At 46.7% G+C, this 18,452-nt stretch overlaps 1 protein-coding gene across 1 annotated transcript in view; it reads right to left on the reverse strand.

Moving 5' to 3' along the window:
• The window catches only part of EFCAB8 (EF-hand calcium binding domain 8), a 107,854-nt gene that overhangs the window by 85,674 nt on the left and 3,728 nt on the right, over positions 1-18,452 (reverse strand). Inside the window, exons 2-4 of the mRNA XM_030825422.1 lie at positions 17,011-17,062; positions 13,001-13,166; positions 1,770-1,888 (exon numbers count right to left, since the gene is read on the reverse strand). Of these exons, the coding sequence (XP_030681282.1) occupies positions 1,770-1,888; positions 13,001-13,166; positions 17,011-17,052 (327 nt within the window). The 5' untranslated portion in view covers positions 17,053-17,062. The remainder of the gene's footprint in view (positions 1-1,769; positions 1,889-13,000; positions 13,167-17,010; positions 17,063-18,452) is intronic.

Below are 18,452 nucleotides of genomic sequence, written 5' to 3' on the forward strand. Positions count from 1 at the left end.
AAAACTCAGGCCCCTATAAGGATGTGAGATGCCCACGCTCAAACATCAAGTTAACAGCAGGGAGCACCCACACCAGGGCCACTGGCACAACTCCAGACTCCATTCTGCTGCCCAGCTGCTGGAAAACATGGCCAAGGCCAAAAGCAGCCACCATATGAAGCTATAACAAGAAACAGGGGGTTGTAGAGAAGGACCACTGGGTAAAGCCCTGAGAATGCTAGGAATGCGAGGGGGTTAAATTGCTTTTTATTCTTTTTCTTTTAGTTGGCCTCATTGTTCTAAAGGAAATGTTTATTATAGAACATTAAGAGAAATAAAAACGGCTGAGTGCGGTGGCTCACACCTGTAATCCCAGCACTTTGGGAGGCTGAGGCGGGTGGATCACCAGAGGTCAGGAGTTCCAGGCCAGCCTGGCCAACATGGTGAAACCCCGTTTCTACTAAAAATACAAAAATTAGCCAGGTGTGGTGGCAGGTGCCTGTAGTCCCAGCTGCTCGGGAGGCTGAGGCAGGAGAATCACTTGAACCTGGGAGGTAGAGGTTGCAATGAGCCAAGATCATGCCATTGAACTCCAGCCTGGGCGACAGAGCAAGACTCCATCTCAAAAAAAAAAGAGAAATAAAAACAAGAAAATTAAGAAGAATAAAACGCAGAATGTATACCTATGCTGAGGAGAGCTATGAGACAGCAGTTAACAAAGGGACTCTCAAGGCACCCTCCCTGGTTTGAATACTGACTGGCTCCAGCGCTCATGAGTCTGAAGCCCTGGGCAAACCCCTAACTTCCCCATGCCTCAGTTTCCCAATCTGTCCAATGGAGGTAAGTTTTTTGTTTTGTTTTTTTCCTGAGACATGGTCTCACTTTGTCACCCAGGCTGGAGTACAGTGGCACAATCTCAGCTCACTGCAGCCTCAACCTCCTGGGCTCAAACAATCCTCCCAGCTCAGCTCCAAAAATAGCTGGGACTATAGGCATGCACCACCACACCCGGCTAATTTTTGGTATTTTTTGTAGAGACAGGGTTTTACCACGTTACCCAGGCTGGTCTTGAACTCCCGAGCTCAAGAGATCCACCCACCTCGGCCTCCCAAAGTGCTAGGATTACAGGCATGAGCCACTGCGCCCAGCCGAAATACAGGTAAGTAATAGCACCTGCCCCATAGGATTCCTATGAGGTTTAACTAAAATAATACATAGACAGCTTAGCACAGTGCTTGGTGTAAATGCTAGTTATCACTGTCATCTTTGCTACATCAATTTGTCAGACTACCCTTGGTACTTTTCTGTATGCTTAAAAAGCTGTATATTCCCATTGTCGAACGTTTAGAACCAGAAAAACATGAAAGCATTATTATTATGATGCTGTAAAAGCCTGACACTTTTAGATGTAACAGCCACAGGCTGGCCTATTCCTGAGTGACAGTGAAGGGTCATGAGATGGTCGTGGTACCAGCTTGAATCCCCCAAGCCAAATGGGAGGCTGGTGGGCAGCACAGCCGCGTGGCAGGTGGGGTCACTGCTGCACACTCAGTAGGCCTCACACAGGAGCCAATGACACTTGTCCCTGGGGAATGAGCTGCCAGGAACTCAGCTCACACAGGTCTAAGGAGGGACCTCTCCACCAGGCAAGTCCCCCGGTTGGGGCCGGAATCCACAGGGAGGCTTTCCCACATTGTGATGGCCTCCCATCTTCAGCCCCGCCAACTGGTCAAGGACTGGACCCTCCAGCCTCCCTCCAGCACCTGAGGAAGCAGGGGCACCCTCCTCACCCAGGTGACAAAGCCTTCACCGTCCGAGTCCACCTTCAAAAACAGCTCCTTTAGCATCTCGTCTGACACACTGCTCAGAACCTTCTTCATGGCCTTGATGAAGGCGTCCATGCCCAGGGCTTCAAAGAGAGAACAGACAGCATCATCCCCTTCCTCACAAGTCCCTCGGCCCATCACTGCCACGGAGTTCTCAAGTGTCTGGGTGCTGAGGGGGACACACTGAAGACCACATTTACAGCCAGGCACGGTGGCTCGCGCTTGTAATTCCAGCACTTTGGGAGGCTGAGGCAGGTGGATCACTTGAGGTCAGGAGTTCAAGACCAGCCTGACCAACATGGTGAAACCCTGTCTCTACTAAAAATACAAAAATAAATTGGCTGGGCACGGTGGCGGGTGCCTGTAATCCCAGCTACTTGGGAGGCTGAGGCAGGAGAATCCCTTGAACTCAGGAGGCGGAGGTTGCAGTGAGCTGAGATTGCACCACTGCACTCCAGCCTGGGCAACAAGAGCGAAAACTCTGTCTCAAAAAAAAAAAAAAAAAAAAAAACAAACACCATGTTTACCAGGTGTGCTCGGTTCAAGGCAGTCTTGGTGCTGCCTCCCCTACAGTCCTCAGCTGGTCCACTGCAGGGGACACAGAAGGGAGATGGCTCCAGCCAGAGACAGGACCCTTAGGAGGCTGCCTCCTCCAGCCCCTCAAACCTCAAATCCAGCCCCTCTTGGCCCTGTCTCCCTTCCTCACATCTTAGCATCCACCCCAGCCACCCCAGGCTAGGTCAATTCTGGAAGCTTCTGTCCTCACATGGTTATGTTTGCATCTTATCTGCTCAACATTCAACCACCCCACAAATCCTGGCTGAAAACGCACCATATGGGAGCACTGTGCTGGTCCCACAGCAGTGTGGGGAGGGGAGGCACTAAAAAAGATCAACTCCCACTTCCATACAATTAACAAAGACGAAGGATTGAGACAAAGAAAACTCTCCAAAGAAAAGGAGAACCAGGCCAGGCGGGGTGGCTCAGGCATGTAATCCTAGCACTTTGGGAGGCAGAGGCGGGAAGATCACCTGAGGCTAGGAGTTCGAGACCAGCCTGGCCAACATGGCAAAACCCTGTCTCTACTAAAAAGTACAAAAAGTTAGCCAGGCATGGTGGCACATGCCTGTAATCCCAGCTACTTGGGAGGCTGAGGCAGGAGAATCATTTGAATCCAGGAGGCAGAGGTTGCAGTGAGCCAAGAGCACACCAACGCACTCCAGCCTGGGCAACAGAGCCAGACTCTGTCAGAAAGAAAGGAAGAAAGAAAATAAATATTTAAATATTTAAAAAAACAAAAATTAGCCAGGTTTGGTGGTGTGTGCCTGTAATCCCAGCTACTTGGGAGGCTGAGGCACAAGAATCACTTGAACCTAGGAGGCAGAGGTTGCAGTGAGCTGAGATTGCACCACTGCACTCCAGCCTGAGCGATGGAGTGAGACTGTCTCAAAAAAAGAAAAAGGAAAGAAAAGAAAAGTAGAAGCAAGGCCAGGCACAGTGGCTCATGTCTGTAATCCCAGTGCTTTGGGAGGCTGAGGTACGAGGATCACTTGAGATCAGGAGTTCAAGACCAGGCTGAGAAACATAAGGAGACCCAATCTACAAAAAAAAAAATGTTTTAAATCAGCCAGGTGTAGTGGCGTGAGCCTGTAGTCCCAGCTGGTCGAGAGACTGAAGTGGGAGGATGGCTTGAACCCGGGAGGCAGAGGCTGAAGTTGGCCATGATCTTGCCACTGCACTCTAGCCTAGGTGATGGAGACAGACCTTGTCTCTAAAAAATATTTAAATAAAATAAAGGCTGGATGCAAGCGTTCACACCTATAATCCCAGTACTTTGGGAGGCCGAGGTGGGAAGAAGGCTTGAGCCCAGGAGTTTGAGACCAGGCTGGGCAACATGGTGAAACTGCATCTTCACAGAAAATACAAAAATTAGCCAGACATGGTGGCATATGCCTGTAGTCCCAACTACTGGGGAGGTTAAGTTGGGAGGATTGCTTGAGCCTGGGAGGCGGAGGTTGCAGTGAGCAGAGATTTCACCACTGCACTCCAGCCTGGATAACAGAGTAAGACCCTGTCTCAATAAATAAATAAATAAATAAATAAAATAAAAATGAAGAAAAGCATCAGCCCAACAAAAGTATATAATGGCAACAAATAGACATTAATAAATTCAGACATCTAGAAGGAGAGGTGAACTGCATTTTTTTTATTATTATTACACTTTAGGTTTTAGGGTACATGTGCACAATGTGTAGGTTTGTTATATATGTATCCATGTGCCATGTTGTTTTGCTGCACCCATTAACTGGTCATTTAGCATTAGGTATATCTCCTAATGCTGTCCCTCCCCCCTCCCCCCACCCCACAACAGTCCCCAGAGTGTGATGTTCCCCTTCCTGTGTCCATGAGTTCTCATTGTTCAATTCCCACCTATGAGTGAGAACATGCGGTGTTTGGTTTTTTGTCCTTGCGATAGTTTACTGAGAATGATGTTTTCCAGTTTCATCCATGTCCCTACAAAGGACATGAACTCATCATTTTTTATGGCTGCATAGTATTCCATGGTGTATATGTGCCACATTTTCTTAATTCAGTCTATCGTTGTTGGACATTTGGGTTGGTTCCAACTCTTTGCTATTGTGAATAGTGCCACAATAAACACACGTGTGCATGTGTCTTTATAGCAGCATGATTTGTAGTCCTTTGGGTATATACCCAGTAATGGGATGGCTGGGTCAAATGGTATTTCTAGTTCTAGATCCCTGAGGAATCGCCACACTGACTTCCACAATGGTTGAACTAGTTTACAGTCCCACCAACAGTGTAAAAGTGTTCCTATTTCTCCACATCCTCTCCAGCACCTGTTGTTTCCTGACTTTTTAATGATGGCCATTCTAACTGGTGTGAGATGGTATCTCACTGTGGTTTTGATTTGCATTTCTCTGATGGCCAGTGACGATGAGCATTTTTTCATGTGCTTTTTGGCTGCATAAATGTCTTCTTTTGAGAAATGTCTGTTCATGTCCTTCGCCCACTTTTTGATGGCGTTGTTTGTTTTTTTCTTGTAAATTTGTTGGAGTTCATTGTAGATTTTGGATATTAGCCCTTTGTCAGATGAGTAGGTTGCAAAAATGTTCTCCCATTCTGTAGGTTGCCTGTTCACTCTGACGGTAGTTTCTTTTGCTGTGCAGAAGCTCTTTAGTTCAATTAGATCCCATTTGTCAATTTTGGCTTTTGTTGCCATTGCTTTTGGTGTTTTAGACATGAAGTCCTTGCCCACGCCTATGTCCTGAATGGTATTGCCTAGGTTTTCTTGTAGGATTTTAATGGTTTTAGGTCTAACATTTAAGTCTTTAATCCATCTTAAATTAATTTTTGTATAAGGTGTAAGGAAGGGATCCAGTTTCAGCTTTCTACATACGGCTAGCCAGTTTTCCCAGCACCATTTATCAAATAGGGAATCCTTTCCCCATTTCTTGTTTTTGTCAGGTTTGTCAAAGATCAGATAGTTGTAGATATGCGGCATCATTTCTGAGGGCTCTGTTCTGTCCCATTGATCTATGTCTCTGTTGTGGTACCAGTACCATGCTGTTTTGGTTACTGTAGCCTTGTAGTATAGTTTGAAGTCAGGTAGCGTGATGCCTCCAGCTTTGTTCTTTTGGCTTAGGATTGACTTGGCAATGCGGGCTCTTTTTTGGTTCCATATGAACTTTAAAGTAGTTTTTTCCAATTCTGTGAAGAAAGTCATTGGTAGCTTGATGGGGATGGCGTTGAATCTATAAATAACCTTGGGCAGTATGGCCATTTTCATGATATTGATTCTTCCAACCCATGAGCATGGAATGTTCTTCCATTTGTTTGTATCCTCTTTTATTTCATTGAGCAGTGGTTTGTAGTTCTCCTTGAAGAGGTCCTTCACATCCCTTATAAGTTGGATTCCTAGGTATTTTATTCTCTTTGAAGCAATTGTGAATAGGAGTTCACTTATGATTTGGCTCTCTGTCTGTGATTGGTGTACAAGAATGCTTGTGATTTTTGTACATTGATTTTGTATCCTGAGACTTTGCTGAAGTTGCTAACAGCTTAAGGAGATTTTGGGCTGAGACGATGGGGTTTTCTAGATATACAATCATGTCATCTGCAAACAGGGACAATTTGACTTCCTCTTTTCCTAATTGAATACCCTTTATTTCCTTCTCCTGCCTGATTGCCCTGGCCAGAACTTCCAGCACTATGTTGAACAGGAGTGGTGAGAGAGGGCATCCCTGTCTTGCGCCAGTTTTCAAAGCGAATGCTTCCAGTTTTTGCCCATTCAGTATGATATTGGCTGTGGGTTTGTCATAGATAGCTCTTATTATTTTGAGATACATCCCATCAATACCTAATTTATTGAGAGTTTTTAGCATGAAGGGTTGTTGAATTTTGTCAAAGGCCTTTTCTGAATCTATTGAGATAATCATGTGGTTTTTGTCTTTGGTTCTGTTTATATGCTGGATTACATTTATTGATGTGCGTATGTTGAACCAGCCTTGCATCCCAGGGATGAAGCCCACTTGATCATGGTGGATAAGCTTTTTGATGTGCTGCTGGATTCAGTTTGCCAGTATTTTATTGAGGATTTTTGCATCAATGTTCATCAAGGATATTGGTCTGAAATTCTCTTTTTTGGTTATGTCTCTGCCAGGCTTTGGTATCAGAACGATGCTGGCCTCATAAAATGTGTTAGGGAGGATTCCCTCTTTTTCTATCGATTGGAATAGCTTCAGAAGGAATGGTACCAGTTCCTCCTTGTACCTCTGGTAGAATTCAGCTGTGAATCCATCAGGTCCTGGACTCTTTTTGGTTGGTAAGCTATTGATTATTGCCACAATTTCAGAGCCTGTTATTGGTCTATTCAGAGATTCAACTTCTTCCTGGTTTAGTCTTGGGAGGGTGTATTTGCCGAGGAATTTATCCATTTCTTCTAGATTTTCTAGTTTATTTGCATAGAGGTGTTTGTAGTATTCTCTGATGGTAGATTGTATTTCTATGGGATCGGTGGTGATATCCCCTTTTTCATTTTTTATTGCATCTATTTGATTCTTCTCTCTTTTCTTCTTTATTAGTCTTGCTAGCGGTCTATCAATTTTGTTGATCTTTTTCAAAAAACCAGCTCCTAGATTCATTGACAAAGTCTCGCTCTGTTGCCCAGGCTGGAGTACAGTGGCACAATCTCAGCTCACTGCAACCTCCGCCTCCTGGGTTCAAGAGATTTCCGGCTAATTTTTGTATTTTTAGTAGAGATGGGGTTTCATCATGTTGGCCAGGCTGCTCTCAAACTCCTGACCTCAAGTGATCCGCCCTCTTCGGCCTCCCAGAGTGCTGGGATTACAGGTGTGAACCCACCACACCCGGCTGAACTGCATCTTTTAAAAGCAATTATCAAAATATAAACTTTGGCTGAAGGAAAAGATGGGGAGAAGAAAGGAGGAGCAGGCAAGGATAGAAAATTCTCCACGTGCTGGGTCTATAAGGGGATCTGTCTGCAAATGGGTCAATAACCCCTGTCTGCAACTTTTTTTTTAATAATCACAATCTTTAAAAAGTGCTTCTGGGCTGGGCACAGTGGCTCACACCTGTAATCCCAGCACTTTGGGAGGCCAAGGCAGGTGGATCACGAGGTCGAGAGATCGAGACCATCCTGGCCAACATCCTCGGAGTTCAGGGGGCTCCTTCCGTAGGGAAGCCTTCCTAGGGTCTGTCTAAGGAGGCCACCCCACCATTGCCCAGTTCCATGGTTCTTGCTGACATTCTTTATCAGCTGACACACTCACTTTCACTGTTTTGTGTTTTGTTTTTGTTTTTTGTTTTTAGTATTTTGTTTTGTTTTGTTTTCCTTTGTTTTGCTTTTTGAGATGGAGTTTTACTCTTATTGCCCAGGCTGGAGTGCAATGGCACGATCTCGGCTTACTGCAACCTCTGCATCCTGGGTTCAAGCAATTCTCCCTGCCTCGGCCTCCCAAGTAGCTGGGATTACAGGCACCCACCACCACACTTGGCTAATTTTTGTATTTTTAGTAGAGATGGGGTTTCGCCATGTTGGCCAGGCTGGTCTTGAACTCCTGACCACAGGCGATCCGCCCACCTCGGCCTCCCAAAATGCTGGGATTACAGGCATGAGCCACTGCGCCCAGCCTTGTTTTTGTTTTTGAGATGGAGTCTCACTCTGTCGCCCAGGCTGGAGTGCGGTGGCATGATCTTGGCTCACCACAACCTCCACTCCTTGGGTTCAAGAAATTCTCCTGCCTCAGCCTCCCAAGTAGCTGGAACTACAGGTACCCGCCACCATGCCCAGCTAATTTTTGTATTTTTAGAGAGACAGGGTTTCACCATGTTGGCCAGGCTGGTCTCGAACCGTTGACCTGTTGATCCACCCACCTCAGCTCACTGGGATCCCAAAGTGCTGGGATTACCGGCATGAGCCACTGTGCCCAGCTTGCTTTCACTCTTGTCTGTCTGTCTTCTATCTCCCACACCAGCCTGAGAGCTCTGGGATGGCAGGGATGAGCCTGTTTCCCCAGGGCTGGGTCCTGGTTTCAACAAACATTGGTCCCCTGAGGGTTTCTGTGGGCGCTGAGATGTGCCGGCGATGGCACTTCATGCCAGGCATTGTTCTCTGTGCCTTATGCACCCTAACTACCTACATAAGGAAGAAAATGTGGCACAGAGAGGTGTGGTCGCTTGCCCAAAGTCACACAGCTGGTAAGTGGTAGCACCAGATACTAACCCCAGCAATCTGGCTCCAGAACTCATGCTCTTAACCCCATTCTATGCTCCTTATACAACACCCAGCACAATGATACAACAGTAATTATTATTATATTTGTTGCTGGATCAAGGAATAAATGGAAAGCCTGAAGAAATCATGCCTTGCTAAAAGAGGGACCCATCTTGCTTATCTGGAGTTACAGCCAAGGCACTTAAGCACTTAATGGTCCTTCCAGGTAGAAGACAGATATCTGGGGGCAGGCCATGAGCCCTGCAGCCTCCTTCCAGACAGAGCTGGGAGTCAAACTGCCTTTGTGTGCTTTCGAAACCCCCTGGGGAGACTGAAAGGCACTCTTTCCTCTTTAAGAACCACTGACTTCCCTCAAAGATCTGGCACAACCTGGACTGAAGCTAGGAAAAGGGAACTTACAGAATAGGAAGAAGGACACTGGCACGTCCCCTCTTCCTTCCAAGGCATGCAGTGACAGTTGGGGTGCCTCAGACACGGTATGGAGCCCGCACTCATAATCCACCTCCTTAAAAGACTTTTGAAAGAGAAAAATGATCCTATTTTCCTTTATCCTACATCAACAAAAGGTGAATTTTCCTTTCTCCCATTTAAAGCCACAGTTGGTTTTTTAAAATGAGAAAGGGTTTTTTACATTGATATGAAAATATCTGCAAGATACATTCAGTAAAAAGCAAGAGGTAAACTTGTTAAAATTAATTTTTTAAAAAAGCAAGGAATACAGCATAGCAAGACACCATCTCTACAAAAAATTAAAATGAAAAAATTAGCTGGATGTGGTAGCATGCACCTGTAGTCCTAGCTACTCTGGAGGCTGAGTCAGGAGGATTGCTTGAGCCCAGGAGGTCAAGGCTTCAGTGAACTATCATCACACACTGCACTCCAGCCTGGGCTACACAGGAAAACCCTAACTCTAAAAGAAATTTAAAAGAATAAAAATTTAAAAAAATAAAAAGCAAAGAGTAGAACAGTGTGGACAGTAGGCTGCCATTGCATATAAAAAAAGGGAGGAAACTGATGACTGGACACTAAAATTTAAAAGAAGTAGAGAGGGCCGGGTGCAGTGGCTCACACCTGTAATCCCAGCACTTTGGGAGGCAAGACAGGTGGATCACCTGAGGTCAGGAGTTCAAGACCAGCCTGACCAACGTGGTGAAACCCTGTCTCCACTGAAAATACCAAAATTAGCCGGTGGTGCGTGCCTGTAGTCCCAGCTACTTAGGAGGCTGAGACAGGAGAATCACTTGAACCTGGGAGGCAGAGGTTGCAGAGAGCTGAGATCGCGCCACTGCACTCTAGCCTGGGTGACAGAGTGAGATTCTATTTCAGAAAAAAAAAAAAAAAAAAAAGTAGAAGTGACTAAAGGTACTTCTGTATTTATTTCTAAAGGTCACAGGAGGCTGGGTGCAGTGGTTAACGCTTGTAATCCCAACACTTTGGGAGGCAGAGGCAGAAGGATTACTTGAAGCCAGGAGTTTGAGACTAGCCTGGGCAACATAGCAAGACCCCATCTCTACCAAAAAGTTTTTAAAAATTACCCAGGCAGAGGCTGAGGCAGGAAGATCACTTGAGCCCAGGAGTTCAAGGCTGCAGTGAGTTATGATCACGCCACTCCACTCCAGCCTGGGCAACCAAGCGAGACCCTGTCCCTAAAAAAATTAAAAATAAAGATCGCAGGAAACAGAAAACAGTAATCACTTAAAGGGACATACCTGGGCACATGGGTGGTGGGGGAGAAAGACATTTTCTCTGTATATCAAAAAGTTATCATGAAAAAAGTACCTTTTGGATTTTGAACCATTTGGATATACTGAACTGTGTGGATATGTTACCTATTCAAAACAAACACAAACACAATAAAAACGATGGCCAGAGTCAGTACCAACGGGTCCTCCCACACACAGTGGTGGCACCTCCTGGCTGCAAACAATGACACTGAAGACCACCACCCAGGAAGCACCCGATCTTCAGACCAGACACAAATTGTCCCTCCTAGGTCTCACTTTACTCGCTTGTAAACTGGAGATTTCTTATCCTTTCCTGCCCACATCACAGTGTGGTTGTAAATCTCAAAAGAAATTCACAGGGCAGGTAAATAGGACCCTGGCATGGTCTAGTGGATATAAAGAAAGATGCCTTTAAGTATTGCTATTATTTGACTTACAGGAGTATTATCTCAGGGGAAAAATCAAGCTCTAAACAGAGAAAAGGCTTCATGCACAAAGGATATCTTTACAACATTAAACTCAATAAAACCTAAATATCTGAAAACAGGGGAATAGCTTAGCCAGTGAAACAACTGCCTCCATTAGTAATGATGACTTGGAAGATTATGTAGCAATATGGAAAATACCTTAGGATATTAGCATTAAGTGAAAAGTAGTCTGAAATTACATATATAGTATGATTCAAGACATACGAAAACACACATAGCCATGTGCAGTAGAGAGACTTAAGCAGCCCCCATACTGTGTGCCTCCTGGTGCTCAATCCCTCCTTTGATCCCCTTCCCTGGAGTGTGGTGGGACCTGTGACTTGCTTCTAACCAACAGAATATGGCACAGGTGACAGGGTGTGCAGGACTGTGTGCACATGATTACATGATTTGTTATATAAGATTGCAACACCCGGCCAGGCGCGGTGGCTCACGCCTATAATCCCAGCACTTTGGGAGGCTGAGGTGGGCAGATCACCTGGGGTCGGGAGCTCGAGACTGACCAACATGGAGAAACCCTGTCTCTACTAAAAATACAAAATATAGCCGGGCATGGTGGCACATACCAGTAATCCCAGCTACTTGGGAGGCTGAGGCAGGAGAATCGCTTGAACCAGAGGCAAAGGTTGCAGTGAGCCAAGATCGTGCCATTGCACTCCAGCCTGGGCAACAACAGCGAAACTCCATCTCAAAAAAAAAAATTGCAACACCTATCTTGCTGGAGTTTTTCTCCCTGTTGTTGGCTTGAGCCTTGCAAGCAGCTCTGTTGGTGAATCCCGCATGGCCAGGAACTGTGGGCAGCCTCTAGAGGCTAAAGGTAGCCTCCCACCAACAGGAAGAAACAGAAGCCCTCAGTCATACAGGGGCAAGGAACTGAATTCTGCCAACAACCTGAGTGAGCTTGGAAGTGGGTCCTTCCCCAGTCAAGCCCAAAATGATTCCACAGCCCCAGCCGACAACATTTTTTTTTTTTTTTGAGATGCAGTCTCACTCTGTGGTCTAGGCTGGAGTACAGTGGCATGACCTTGGCTCACTGCAACCTCTGCTTCTGAGATTCAAGCAATTCTCTTGCCTCAGCCTCCCAAGTAGTTGGAATTAGAGGCCCGTGCCACCACGCCCAGCTAATTTTTGTATTTTTAGTAGAGATGGGGTTTCACCATGTTGGCCAGGCTGCTATTGAACTCCTGACATTAAGTGATCTGCCCACCTTGGCCTCTCAAAGTGCTGGGATTAGAGGCGTGAGCCACCACACCGGCTCCAGCCAACAACTTGATTGCAGCCTTGTGAGAGCCTGAACAGAGAAGCCAGCTAAGCCATGCCCAGACTCCTGTCCCATCAGAACTGTGAGGTGATAAACGTGCATTGGTTTAAGCCACTAAGACTGTGGTATTATCACACAGCAACAGATAATAAACCATACATACGAAACTGGAAGAAAATACATACACCAAAATGCTAACAGTGGTTACATTTCGGTATTTGGACTAGCGGTATTTTTTAAAATTTTCTAGATCCCAAATAGCTTCCAATATGCTTGCAATACCTACATAACGATTGAAAGTTTTATAGGAGAAACTAGATGCAAAGATGCTGATCAGGGCTGGGCACAGTGGCTCACACCTGTAATCCCAGCACCTTGGGAGGCCAAGGCAGGAGGCGCTGCTTGAGCCCAGGAGTTTGAGACCAGCCTCGGCAACATAGCAAGACCTCATCTCTACAATTATTATTTTTTTAATTAGCCAGGCATGGTGGCATGTGCCTGTAGTTTCAGCTACTCCGGGGGCCAAGGCAGAAGGATCACTTGAGCCCAGTAGTCCCAGACGAGCCTGGGCCACATACCACATTGGTGCAAAAGTAATTGCGATTTCTGCCATTACTTTTAATATCAAAACTGCAATTACTTTTGCACCAACTTAATAGCAAGCACTTGTTTCTTAAAAAAAAAAAAATTTAATTAGCCAGGGGTGGTGGCATGTGCCTGTAGTCCCAGCTACTCTGGGAGCTGAGACAGGAGGATCGCTTGAGCATGGGAGGTCGAGGCTGCCGTGGTGATCACACCACTGCACTCCAGCCTGGGTGACAGAGCTATATCCTGTCTCAAAAACAAAAATGCTTATCATGTTTGAACTCTCCACACACCACAGGTACTCGGTCCTGCCCCGTTGCAGAACTCACACAAAAACCGAGCCTACACAGCGGCCTTACCTCCAGTCGAGTTGATGTCCTCCTCAAACATTTTCTCTATCTCGGCCAGGTGTATCTCAGTAAACAGCTGGGACCCAGGCTGGAGGTCGGGCACCTGGCTAAGGGTGATGGATGGTGTTGGGGAGCTAGCAGCCTCCTTGTTCTGGAAGCCATGTGGGATGGACAGCTGGAACGAATATAACAAGAACCAGGGACTGAGCGTTTCAATTTCCTGAGCCAAACATTTTCACCACATGATTTAAAGAGAGACTCTTTGAGAAAGAACAAGGTAAGTAGTGTTATGATGTTACTGACAGAAATACATAATTCTTAACCATTTTTAGACCTAAGAAGATAAAGAAAAACCTAGACTCTTCTGATGTTGGAGAGGGAACCATTGTTCACAGATGCCACAACTGAGGCTCAGGGAGGATACAGCCAAGTCCTATCTTACTCATAATGGGGTGTTCATTTATAAAGGACCTCAGTTCAGTAACTATATCATTTCAAATCTTCAGTGGTCAGAATTCAGAACCCCGGGGGGCTGGGCGCGGTGGCTCACGCCCGTAATCCCAACACTTTGGGAGGCTGAGGAGGGCGGATCATTTGAGGTCAGGAATTTGAGACCAGCCTGACCAACATGGTAGAAACCCACCTCTACTAAAAATACAAAAACATTAGCCGGGTGTGGTGGCGTATACCTGTAGTCCCAGTTACTCAGGAGGCTGAGGCAGGAGAATCACTTGAACCCAGGAGGTAGAAGTGGCAGTGAGTTGAGATTGTGCCACTGCATTCCAGCCTGGGCAGCAGAGCAAGACTCCAAGACAGACAGAAAGAAAGAAAGAGAGAGAGAGAAAGAAAGAAAGAGAAAGAGAAAGAGAAAGAGAAAGAGAAAGAGAAAGAGAAAGAAAGAAAGAAAGGAGAGAGAGAGGAGAGAAAGAGAGAGAAAGAAAAAAAGAAAGAAAAAGAAAGAAAGAAAGAAAGAAAGAAAAAGAAAGAAAGAAAGAAAGAAAGAAAGAAAGAAAGAAAGAAAGAAAGAAAGAAAAAGAAAGGGAAGGGAAGGGGAGGGGAGGGGAGGGGAGGGGAGGGAGGAAGGGAAGGAAGGAAGGGAAGGAAGGAAGGAAGGACCCCAGGGAATCCAGCTCCATTTTCCCTAATTTGACCTGGTCCTGACCAGCCCAGATGTCCCATCCCAGTCAGATGAGCTCACCTACCCCACCCCTGGCCTCCCTGCCAACACACCAACACTCACACAGACCCCTCCACTGGGGGTTCTCCCTCACTTCCCCCTTCTACTCATCCTTCCCAAATCCCCCCAGAAGCCTTCCCCACCCCTCCAGGCCTCATGATGCTTCCTCTCCTCACCCCTCCGTGAAACTGATAGATACTTAGCATAATGTGTCAGGTCACCAAAGCTCAGGCCATCAAAGGCTGCCTTCCCTAAAAGACTCCAAACGTGGACAATTAGATGACCTGAGTGGCAGGCAGGCAGTGCTGCTCGCTGAGACACATTGCTCTGGGCCTTGGGAAGTTGAGAAGCCTTTAGTTCAAAAAGCCAAAAGACAAGGGATTAAATTGCTCACTCTCCCCACCTTAGCCCCAACTAAAGAGCAAACGTGTTCATCCTCCTGTGACCGTTCATTCAATAGCCCAGCATCTCTACACACTGACTCAGTGCCAGGCACTGTGGAAACAGCACTGTGGATACACTGTGAACATAGTGAGGGTCCCTGCCTCCATGGAGCCCAACAGAGGAGCACGTGAAGGCTCTCACCACCCACCCAGACCCCAAATTAGAAATCTCAGCACCACCTTCAGCTCCTCCCTCTTCTTCCTATGCATTCTACCGTCCCTCCAGTTGATTATTCCTGGGATCCATCTCCTACATATAAGCCTCCTCTCCCACACCCCTGCTCATCCCGAACTCTAGTCTTTTGCTAGGACAAGTACAATGACCACCACTAACTTAGACCAGAGTTTGGCCTTCTCTTCCCATCCACCTCCCAACACTGGCACCAGTCATCTTTCTAGGCAGCAAATTTTTTTTTTTTTTTTTTTTTTTTGAGACACAGTCTCACTCTGTCACCCAGCTGGAGTGTGGCGCGATCTCAGCTCACTGCAACCTCTGCCTCCTGGGTTCAAGTGATTCTCATGTCTCAGCCTCCCAAGTAGCTGGGACTACAGGCATGAGTCACCACGCCTGGCTAATTTTTTGTATTTTTAGTAGAGACAGGGTTTCGCCATGTTGACCAGGCTGGCCTCGAACTCTTGACCTCAGGTGATCCTCCTGCCTTGGCCTCCCAAAGTGCTGGGATTACAGGCATGGGCCACCGTGCCTGGCTTCTAGGCAGCAAATCTGATCGATGACTTTACCCTGCTTCTGACACTCTTCACCCCAACTCCTGAGTGTAGCATTCAAAGTACTTCCTAACCAGCTCTGACCTATCTTTCTAGTTTCAAGCATGCACCATGTTCCAGGCACACCACCTGCTCCCCACCATCCCCAAGCCCAGCAAGCATTCCGTGCTTACTCACATTGTCTCCCATATACAATCCAGCCCGTCTCCCCCTGAGGTGAACCCCTACCCACTCTTCAGACTCTCGCTCAAATGGAACCTCCCCCAAGGAGCTCTTCCATAACTTTCAGATGACAGTCATCACTGCCACCTCCATATTCCCAGGTCTTTGTTCATATCTGCCCCTCAAGGCATAGTAAATGTGCATGTCTGTCCATACATGTAGGCAGCAAGCCATGAGGGGAAGCACACGGCTGCAGAGCCCCAGAGCTCTGGGTTGGAATTCTGTCTGGCTCCTCAACTTAGAAGCTATTTTAACTTAGGCGTATCATATCACTTCCCTGAGCCATAGGTTTCCTCATCTGCAAAAGAGAACCACAGACCCTACCCTGCGGGGTTGTGGTTGAGACCTAAATGATACCTGAATACATGTGAAGCCCCAGTAAACTGTAATTACACAATAAATGACAGCTCTTGTTATTACTCCTTGTCTCATAGTGAGCTTTTTCAAAGACAAGGGCATGTTTAACTTAATTTAATCTTAATCTAATTTGTATTAATTATCTCCATATTCCCCAGCCCCAAGCACATAACAGACAATTGATACATACCTGGCTTGATATAAACTCTTATAGCCCATCCCACCATTAATCACAACCTGCTGGACAAAATTAAGTAGAGAAGTGGAGTCCATGTACAGACTGTACTTCACGGGGCTCAGGTGTATTGCATTTGACTCATGTAGCTTTTTTGTTTTGTTTTTTTAGAGACAGGGTCTTGCTCTGTTGCCCAGGATAAGTGCAATCGTGAGATCATGGCTGACTGCAGCTTCGACATCCCGGGCTCAAGCAATCCTCCCACCTCAGCCTCTGGAGTAGCAGGGACCACAGGCATGTGCCACCATGCCTGACTAATTTATTTTTTACTTTTTGTAGAGATGGGGTTTCACTATGTTGCCCAGGCAGGTCTCAAACTCCTGGGCTCAGCGATCCGCCTGCCTTTGCCTCACAAAGTGCTGGGATTACAGGTGTGAGCCACCATACCCAGTCTCAGGCAGCCCTTTAAAAGTACGCTTACGTCAGGCATGGTGGCTCACGCCTGTAATCCCAGCATTTTGGGAGGCTGAGGCGGGCAGATCATGAGGTCAGGAGTTCGAGACCAGCCTGGCCAACATGGTGAAACCCCATCTCTACTAAAAATATAAAAATTAGCTGGGCGTGGTGGCACATGCCTGTAATCCTAGCTACTCAGGAGGCTGAGGCAGGAGAATTGCTTGAACCCAGGAGGCAGAAGTTTCAGTGAGCCGAGATGGTGCCACTGCACTCCAGCCTGGGCGACAGAAGTGAGACTCTGTCTCAAAAAAAAAAAAAAAAAAGTACACTTGCCTGCCCAGTAAATATATGAGTATGCAACCCCCTCTCCGATGCAGAAACCCCTGTACTTCCATGCTGGTAAGTGAGGTTTTGGGTGACTCTGGAATGCCCCACCCTTTATTAGTTCAGATAATTGTCTTACCTTTTGGAGTTGAGGGATCTCTGCTAAGTCTTCAGAAGACATTAGTCTTGACCTAGAATAGGGAATCATAGTCAACTTAACTCCAGTCGTTGTAAGGACCACGTGGAAGGCTGACTTAACCAGGTCACAGAAAGGTGGAAAAGAAGTCAAGGTCAAGGGAGAGGGTGGCTGCCCCGTGCCCATGGACACTCCCAGCAAGCATTTGATGAGCATCCCTTTTCCCAGAGATTTCCCCAGCAAAAAGCTTTTGCCAAGCTTGCACCTGAGCCTTTCTTCCCCTGATAGAGAGTTGTCCTGCAGAAGCCATGGGGTTTCACAAGTTTCTTTACTCCTGACATAATGCCAGAGACTTTCTAAAGGGGATCACACTTTCTACAGAAGTAGAAGAATCTTAGCAGGCCATGTGGTAGTCCAAGTACAATTAACAGATTAGAAAAATGAGGGCTCCTCATTTCCACTGCATATACCCTCCCCACCTGCCTTCCAGTGCCCTTGCAAGTCAGGACTTCGGGAGAGCAGACAGAACAGAGTTCTGCTCTGGGAATATAAAGGGAACGTTTCTATTGGGTCAGCAAGGCCTCCATATGAGATGGATGACAGCGTTTTGTTAGGGTCATTGGAGCACCAATCCACCTCGTCAGCAAGTCCCACCAGGCAAGAGTCCAGAGGGCACTCTAGGATGGCAGGGGGACAGCCGAGAAATAGTTAAGCCCAAGACACGCACAGGGGGCAGACCAAGTGAGCCAGCTTGGCTTGACCTGAAGGGTCCTGGGGGCAGAGGAGAGGGAGGAATCATGGGAGAGAAGAACCTTGAATACCCGGCCAGACAGTCTGAACAAAATGAAGAGCAACTATGAAAGTTCATCAGCGGCCAGGTGCAGTGGCTCACAGCTGTAATTCTAGCACTTTGGGAGCAAGGCGGAAGGATCACCTGAGGTCAGGAGTTTGAACGAGACCAGCCTGGCCAACATGGTGAAACCCTGTCTCTACTAAAAATATAAAAAATTAGCCGGGTGTGGTGGCAGATTCCCATAATCCCAGCTACTTGGGAGGCTGAGGCAGGCGGATTGCTTGAACCTGGGAGGCAGAGGTTGCAGTGAGCCAAGATCAAGCCATTGTACTCCAGCCTGGGCAATAAGGGCAAGACTCTGTTCCAAAAAAATAAAAAATAAAATTCATCAGCACAAGCTGGAGGGAGAAGGCTAAACGGTAAGCAAGAATGCTCTAATCTAGCAGTGTCTTGGCAACAGCTCACATCTAAGGACCAAAGGAGAGAAGACAGCCTAAGGGAAGGAGATTTGGAAGCCAAGAACCAAGCTAACAGAAATGCCAGAACCACTTCGAGAAAAAGGAGCAATGAGGGAAACTGGTTTAATGCATGTGATACTAGGCTGTCCAATTAGGAATAAAAAAATAGGCCGAGGCGGGAGGATCACTTGCAT

Source organism: Nomascus leucogenys, chromosome 13 (assembly GCF_006542625.1).
Source record: "Nomascus leucogenys isolate Asia chromosome 13, Asia_NLE_v1, whole genome shotgun sequence".
In the NCBI taxonomy this organism is placed as follows: Eukaryota; Metazoa; Chordata; class Mammalia; order Primates; family Hylobatidae; genus Nomascus; species Nomascus leucogenys.